This window comes from Coregonus lavaretus, assembly GCF_964263955.1.
Source record: "Coregonus lavaretus genome assembly, contig: HAP1_SCAFFOLD_1090, whole genome shotgun sequence".
NCBI lineage: Eukaryota > Metazoa > Chordata > Actinopteri > Salmoniformes > Salmonidae > Coregonus > Coregonus lavaretus.
In genome coordinates, this window is record NW_028156824.1 from 143,117 (window position 1) to 151,990 (window position 8,874).

An 8,874-nucleotide genomic window follows, 5' to 3' on the forward strand; every position below is an offset into this window, starting at 1 on the left:
AGACAGATATATATATATTATTACTGTGTAAAACCTAGCAGTACTACTTATTTCTCTGAGAGTGAGGCAGAAATATATTATTACTGTGTAAAACCTAGCAGTACTACTTATTTCTCTGAGAGTGAGGCAGATATATTATTACTGTGTAAAACCTAGCAGTACTACTTATTTCTCTGAGAGTGAGGCAGACATATATTATAACTGTGTAAAACCTAGCAGTACTACTTATTTCTCTGAGAGTGAGGCAGATATATTATTACTGTGTAAAACCTAGCAGTACTACTTATTTCTCTGAAAGTGAGGCAGATATATAGCATTTTTACAAAAAAATAACATTATTTTTCTCTGAAATGAAATCATCAAGTGATGGATTTTAAACAAATACATTTCTGTCATTGAACAACCCCATGCCATGATTAGATAGTGAAAAAACACACCAATCTCTTTCATAATGTCTTTAAACAATAAAAGCTAATTTACCAACATTTCTGAAAATGCCGTTTTAGAATGAAACTCTTCTTATGTTTCCTGTTTCTCCATCTGAGCTCAGAGTAGATGAGAGACGTAATGTTTGTCTCTGTTGTGTTGAAGCCCAATCAAGCAGGAGAGACCAGCCTCCCCTGTACCCAGCTGTGTGTCCATGAATAATGACTGGTCTATGATGGAATCTCTAAACTTTAGAGAGGGAGACTTTTCTACTGAACAAAGGTAAGAAGAACTCATGGGTCATGGTCAGTGAGTTAAACAACACTGTCTCTAGTCATTTCCCCTCTCCCATTTTACCATTTATGTTTGTTGTTTTCATAATCCATAGGCTAAGTGTGTGTGGGTGTGTGTGTGTGTGTGTGTGTGAGTGTGTGTGTGTGTGTGTGTGTGTGTGTGTGTGTGTGTGTGTGTGTGTGTGTGTGTGTGTGTGTGTGTGTGTGTGTGTGTGTGTGTGTGTGCACTCCCTGGATGAGGAGATGTAATCTCATGTTTTGTCCACAGAAACCAACAGGAGTTATCAGAGTCAGAGATGCTCAGTGGTCAGTCTTCCCAGAGTCATCAAACAGACCTGGCCTCCATATTCATTGTATGTGGTCTTGTTATGTACATTTGTTTTTGTTTACCTCAAGTAAAGTTGATCTGTCAATCATTCATTCATTTGTTAATGAGAAAGCATTTAGTCTCTTGCTTAACTTATTTACTTGATTTATTTCAGTTGCTTGAAGAGAATATTATGACATTTGTGAAGAATGAGCTGAAGAGGTTCAAGAGGATTCTTAGTCCAGAACTCCCAGAAGGCTTTGAGAGTCAGAAGCAGGATAAGGAAGTGGTGGATGCTGAAGATGAGAAGCAGGAGAGCAGTGCCAGAGAGGGGGTTCTGAAGATCACACTGCTCGTCCTGAGGAAAATGAACCAGAAGGAGCTTGCTGACACACTGGAGAAAAGTAAGAGCTGTCTGCCTCATGTTGAATGCTGTTTTAGAACATGTAAAAGCTGTAGCTAAAGTACAGCTAAAGTAGCTGTGTAACTAAATGATATTGTAGCATCCTTAACACAACACCTAGTGACCTCATCAAGTAGCAGCAGGGATGTGTTGTGTTGATTAATTGAGAGAGAGAGAGAGAGAGAGAGAGAGAGAGAGAGAGAGAGAGAGAGAGAGAGAGAGAGAGAGCGAGAGAGAGAGAGAGAGAGAGAGAGAGATCATACCAAAAATAATATAATAAGTCACACCAGTGTGTAATGCATTATCAAAACATTTACACATTTATACAGTCACTTAAGATAAGACATTAATTGTATTTAAAACTTTATAACAGTAGGCATTAAAACAGACGTAATATTAATATCCTCTGTGTTATTTCTAGATTCAGATGAGCTTGCTGTGATTTGCCAACGTGAACTCAAATCTAATCTAAAGAAGAAGTTTCAATGTGTATTTGAAGGGAACGCTAAACAAGGAAACCCAACACTTCTCAATAAGATCTACACAGACCTCTACATCAGAGAGGGTGGAAATGGAGAGGTCAATAATGAACATGAGCTGAGACAGATTGAGACAATAACCAGGAAACAAGCAAGACCAGAGACTGCAATCAAATGTAACGACATCTTCAAACCCTTAACTGGACAAGACAAACTTATCAGATCTGTGCTGACAAAGGGAGTCGCTGGCATTGGAAAAACAGTCTCTGTGCAGAAGTTCATTCTGGACTGGGCTGAAGGAAAAGCAAATCAGGATGTCCAATTTGTAATTTCATTCCCTTTCCGGGAGCTGAATTTGATGAAAGGTGAAAAACTCACTTTGATTGAACTTCTCAATCACTTCTCAATGGAAACCAAAGAATCAAGAATCTCCAACTACAACAAGTACAAAGTTCTGTTCATCTTTGATGGTCTGGATGAGTGCCGACTGCCCCTAGACTTCCAGAAGAACAAGATCTGTTGTGACGTCACAGAGTCAACCTCAGTGGATGTTCAGCTGACAAATCTCATCAAGGGAAATCTGCTTCCCTCTGCTCTCATCTGGATAACTACCCGACCTGCAGCAGCCAATAAGATCCCTTCAGGGTGTGTTGACCAGGTGACAGAGGTACGAGGGTTCAATGACCCACAGAAGGAGGAGTATTTCAGGAAGAGATTCCGTGATGAGGACCTGCCCAACAGAATCATCTCACACATAAAGACATCAAGGATCCTCCACATCATGTGCCACATTCCAGTCTTCTGTTGGATTTCTGCAATAGTCCTTGAACACATGCTGAAACATAACAGAGAAGAGATGCACAAGACTCTGACTGAGATGTACTCACACCTTGTGGTGTTTCATACCAAACAGAAGAATGAAAAGTATCTTGGGAATGAAGAGACAGGTCCACACTGGAATGAAGAGAGCATTCTGTTACTGGGAAAACTGGCTTTTCAACAGCTTGTGAAGGGCAATCTAATTTTCTATGAAGGAGACCTGAAAGAGGCTGGCATTGATGTCAATGAAGCCTCAGTGTACTCAGGATTGTGCACACAGCTCTTTAAAGAGGAATGTGGGCTGTACCAGGACAAGGTGTACTGCTTCGTGCATCTGAGCATTCAGGAGTTTCTGGCTGCTGTATATGTGTTCCTCTCATTCATCAACAACAATGAGAATCTAATGGCCGAACCTCAAGTTACTGAAGTTACTGTCTACAAGAGTGCTGTGGATAAAGCCTTACAAAGTGAGACAGGAAACCTGGACCTGTTCCTCCGCTTCCTTCTGGGCCTCTCACTGGAGTCCAATCAGAAGCACTTACGAGGTCTACTGACAAAGACAAGAAGCAGCTCACAGAGCCATGAAGAAACAGTCAAGTACATCAAGGAGAAGATCAGGGAGAATCCCTCTCCAGAGAGGTGCATCAATCTGTTCCACTGTCTGAATGAACTGAATGACCATTCTCTAGTGGAGGAGATCCAAAGCTACCTGAGCTCAGGAAGTCTCTCAGAAGAAGAACTGTCACCTGCACAGTGGTCAGCTCTGGTCTTTGTGTTGCTGACTTCAGAAAAGGAGCTGGATGTGTTTGACCCGAATAAATACTCCAGATCAGAGGAAGGTCTTCTGAGGCTGCTGCCAGTGGTCAAAGCCTCCAGAGCTGCTCTGTGAGTACATAAAATGACATTTAAGAACTAATCATCAGGAATAAATATGAAGTTTAGAGAAATATATGTATTATAATAATATATAATATTACATTGAAAAACGTACTGAATCAATGCATTGATGTTCATATTAGTATAACAATATGACCATACAATTCTAGGAGACGGAAGATGAATCTATATGTTGTTTAAGAGAATAAACCAAATGCATCTGCCATTGTCCTTCTACACTACTGGTGTTAAATTAACAGTGTGTTTGTGAAATCATGATGATCTCTCTGTCAGGCTGTCAGGCTGTGGAGTCACAGAGGAAGGCTGTTCTTCTCTAGTCTCAGCTCTGAAGTCAAACCCCTCACACCTGAGAGAGCTGGATCTGAGTAACAATGACCTGAAGGATTCAGGAGTGAAGCTGCTCTCTGCTGGACTGGGGAATCCCCACTGTAAACTGGAGACTCTGAGGTCAGTATTCCTGTAGTTGGTCAACAAGTGATAACTGTTCACCAGATCCACATGTGTTTACCAGGCACACATAGTCCACACCATATGTGTTTGGACAGTGAAGCTTACAATTTTACATTTGTTGCTATGCTCCAGCATTTTGGATTTGAGATAGAATGTTTCATATTAGGTGACAGTACAGAATGTCAACTTTTATTTGAGGGTATTTTCATACATAGCTGTTTTACAGTTTAGATAGGAAAGCACTTTATGTGTCTAGTTCTCCCATTTGAAAAAGTCGTAATAATTTGGACATATTCACTTATATTGTATTAAAGTAGTCATAAGTTTAGTATTTGGTCCAATATTCCTTACCTGCAGTGATTACATCAAGCTTGTGATTCTACAAACTTGTTGAATGCATTTGCAGTTTGTCTTGGTTGTGTTTTGGATGATGTTTTCCCCAATAGAAACTGAATGGTGAATAATGTCCTGTCATTTTGGAGTCACTTCACTTGTATTGTCAGTAAGAATAGAATATGTTTCTGAACTCTTCTACATTCATGTGGATGCTACCATGATTATGAATAATCATGAATGAATGGTGAATGATGATGAATGAGAAAGTTACAGAGGAACAAAGATCATATCCCCTCTGGTATTGGTAATGGTGAGAGGTTAGCATGTTTTGTTGTAGCCTCTGTATCTTTCTCACTCATTATTATTCATGATTCATTCATGATTCTTCTTAATCATGGCATCATTAGGATTAATTTATTAGTGTTTAGAAACCTGTTATCTACTCACTTAGACAGAAAATTACTCCAGTCATCATCCACCATTCAGTTACTATCGGGCAAAACATAACCCAAAACACAACCAAAACAAACTGCAAATGCAACCAACGAGTTTACAACCAAATACTCAACTTTTGACTACTTTAATACACTATAAGTCAAATGGTCAGAATACGTTTGACTTCTTCAAATGGGGGGACTAGATACATAAAGTGCTTTCATTTCTAAACGGTGAAACAGATATGTATTCAAATACCCTAAAATAAAAGGTGACATTATATACTGTCACCTCATATGAAACATTTGATCACAAATCCAAAATGCTGGAGTATAGAGCCAAATTTAAAAGGTTAGGTTCACTGTCAAAATAGATATGGTGTGGACTGTATACTCAATACAATCTAAATCTGATACCTCCCTGTCTGTCTTTTGACTGATACTGCTTTTTAAACTGGTCTGGTCAGTCAACTCAAATATTCGTACTATATATTGTTCTATCTACAAGCAATACTTTGTCATTTCTAATAATGAAACATTCATTTATGAATAGATATGGCAGGTTTCAGGACACTGATATATCTGAATATGTTGAAAAAATATACTGCCACTATTTGGACCACCAAAGAATAGCAGTGTGATTTTAATATTATTTGACTCTTTGCAGGCTGTCAGGCTGTCTAGTCACAGAGGAAGGCTGTGCTTCTCTGGTCTCAGCTCTGAAGTCAAACCCCTCACACCTGAGAGAGCTGGACCTGAGCTACAATCACCCAGGATACTCAGGAGTCAGACTGCTCTCTGCTGGACTGGAGGATCCACAATGCAGACTGGAGAAACTCAAGTATGTAGAGGGTTTATGTCAATGTTCATATCAGACATGTTGGAGTTATCAGGCTAGTTAAGACAAACATTCTGACCACCACTTGGACTAAGCTATATAAAGACTGTGTGTGTGTGTGTGTGTGTGTGTCCAGTGTGTGTGTTTGTGTGTGTGTGTGTGTGTTTCCAGTGTGTGTGTGTGTGTGTGTGTGTGTGTGTGTTTTGGACACACACAAACACACTGGACACACACACACACACACTGGACACACACACACACACACACACACACACACACACACACACACACACACACACACACACACACACACACACTGGACACACACACACACTGGACACACACACACAAACACTGGATACACACACACACACTGGACACACACACTGGACACACAAACACACACACACACACACACACACACACACACACACACACACACACACACACACACACTGGACACACACACACACACTGGACACACACACACACACACACACACACACACACACACACACACACACACTGGACACACAGACACTGGACACACACACACACACACTGTACAAACACACTGGACACAAACACACACACTGGACACACATACACACAAACACACACACTTGACACACACACACACTGGATACACACACACACACTGGACACAAACACACACACACTGGACACACACAAACACACACAAACTGGACACACACATACACACTGGACACACACACATGCTGGACACACACACAAACACATTGGACACACACACATTGTACACACACACTGGACACACACACACTGGACACACACACAAGACAAACTGGACACACACACATTGTACACACACACTAGACACACACACACACACAGACACGTACGCTGGACACACACACACACTGGACACACACACACACACGCTGGACACACACAAACACTGGACACACACACACACACTGGACACACACAAAGTTATATGCTGACTGTTTGTGTGTGTGTGTGTGTCTAATGTGTGTGTGTGTGTGTGCATGTGTATCACTCAATGACACACAGACACACACACACTGGACACACACACTTGGACAAAGTTATGTGCTGGCTGTTTGTGTGTGTGTCCATTGTGTGTGTGTGTGTGTGTGTGTGTGTGTGTGTGTGTGTGTGTGTGTGTGTGTGTGTGTGTGTGTGTGTGTGTGTGTGTGTGTGTGTGTGTGTGTGTGTGTGTGTGTGTGTGTGTGTGTGTGTGTGTGTGTGTGTGTGTGTGTGTGTGTGTGTGTGTGTGAGTCTGTGTGTGTGTGAGTCTGTGTGTGTGTGTGTGTGTGTGTGTGTGTGTGTGTGTGTATGTGTGTGTGTGTGTGTGTGTGAGTGTGTGTGAGTTCACGTGTATCCCTCAATGACTGTCTGTTCTTCTGCTTACCGTTACAGTGTGGAACATGGTGGAGAGAACACAATGAAACCTGGACTTAGAAAATGTGAGTGTTGACTGCTGTGAAGAATATGACTAAGAATAAGTCTTAATTCAAGTGAAGTGAAAGTCAAAGACCACCATCATTACTTACTTGGTCATATTAAATATCAGCTGTAGTTCTACAGAAGCACAAATCAGGGACACCAAAGTTTACAAAGAGTTGCTTTGACAATGTGTGTGTCTGTGTGTGTTTGTGTGGCGTGTTCCTGTTACGTTAGAAAAGTGTGAGTGTGAGTGTGTATCCAGTGTGTGTGTGTGTGTGTGTGTGTGTGTGTGTGTGTGTGTGTATGTTCAGGATGTGTGTGTGTTTCTGTGTGTGTTCAGGATGATGATTATTTCTAATATTGTGTCTGGTTTCATCCATCAGATGTATTTGATCTCACACTGGACCTAAACACAGTAAACAGATTCCTCTCTCTGTCTGAGGAGAACAGAAAGGTGACATGGGGGATGGAGGAGCAGCCGTATCCTGATCACCCAGAGAGATTTGAGGACTGGGAACAGGTGCTGTGTAGAGAGGGTCTGACTGGGCGCTGTTACTGGGAGGTAGAGTGGAGTGGGAGTGGGGCTGGTATAGGAGTGACATATAAAGGAATCAGCAGGAGAGGAAGGCTTGATGACTGTTGTCTTGGAGACAATGACAAGTCCTGGAGTCTGTTCTGCTCTGACAACAGTTACTCTGCCTGTCACAATAATACGTCCACTCCCATAGACGTCCCCTCCTCCAGCTCCCACAGAGTAGGAGTGTATCTGGACTGGCCAGCCGGCACTCTGTCCTTCTACAGAGTCTCCTCTGACACACTGACCCACCTGAACACATTCCACTCCACATTCACTGAGCCCCTCTATCCAGGGTTTAGGGTTTGGGATGACCCCTTTGACCTTTGGGGTTCCTCAGTGTCCCTGTGTCAAACATAACACACACACACACACACACACTGGGAACACACACACACTGAACACACAAACACTGGACACACATACACAGGACACACACACTGGACACACTGGACACACTGGACACACACACACTGGACACACACACACACTGGACACACACACTGGACACACACACACACCTGACACACACACAGGACACACACACACACTGGACACACACACTCACACACACTGGACACACACACACACACTCACACACCTGACTCATCATTATTGAATTGTTATACAGACGTGGTTATAAATCCAACGAGACATAACAAAAGATTGGTGATGATTAAGTCTGAATCTACAGGAACTATTCTGTCTGGAAGAAGTGGGTTTTTACAACTGGTTAAAACTGTTATTTTCTGTGGTACAGTCTAGGCTAATGTTAGCACAGTGTGTTGCTAGCAGAGGCAAGTGCATAGTCGAGCTAGCTAAGAGAGAGTTAGCATCGTCATGACGTCAGAAAAGAGCGTTAACCAGTGGTGTAAAGAGCTTAAGTAAAAATACTTTAAAGTACTACTTAAGTAGTTTTTTGGGGTATCTGTACTTGACTTTACTATTTATATTTTTGACTACTTTTAATTCACTACATTCCTAAAGAAAATAATATACTTTTTACTCCATACATTTTCCCTGACACCCAAAAGTAGTTGTTACATTTTGAATGTTTAGCAGGACAGAAAATGGTCAAATTCACGTACTTATCAAGAGAACATCCCTACTGCCTCTGATCTGGCAGACTCACTAAACACAAATGCTTTGTTTGTAAATTGTCTGAG

General features: G+C 41.6%; 1 protein-coding gene across 1 annotated transcript; it reads left to right on the top strand.

Annotated features, from left to right (window-relative positions):
- Window positions 1-366: 366 nt before the first annotated feature.
- LOC311119661 (NLR family CARD domain-containing protein 3-like) lies at window positions 367-8,139 on the top strand. The gene is made up of 7 exons (XM_084194331.1): window positions 367-708; window positions 988-1,072; window positions 1,202-1,430; window positions 1,851-3,343; window positions 5,519-5,685; window positions 7,108-7,154; window positions 7,518-8,139. The coding sequence occupies exons 1-7, from the start codon at window positions 641-643 to the stop codon at window positions 8,066-8,068; spliced, it is 2,640 nt and encodes an 879-aa protein (XP_084050457.1). The 5' UTR covers window positions 367-640; the 3' UTR covers window positions 8,069-8,139.
- The last annotated feature ends 735 nt before the right edge of the window (window positions 8,140-8,874 follow it).

Bases quoted from the DNA above. Each gene is read 5' to 3' on its own strand.
- LOC311119661 (XM_084194331.1), top strand. From the start codon at position 641: ATGAATAATGACTGGTCTATGATGGAATCTCTAAACTTTAGAGAGGGA. The intron at 1,431-1,850 runs GTAAGAGCTGTC...TGTTATTTCTAG, and splicing joins TGCTGACACACTGGAGAAAA to ATTCAGATGAGCTTGCTGTG. The intron at 5,686-7,107 runs GTATGTAGAGGG...TTACCGTTACAG, and splicing joins TGCAGACTGGAGAAACTCAA to TGTGGAACATGGTGGAGAGA.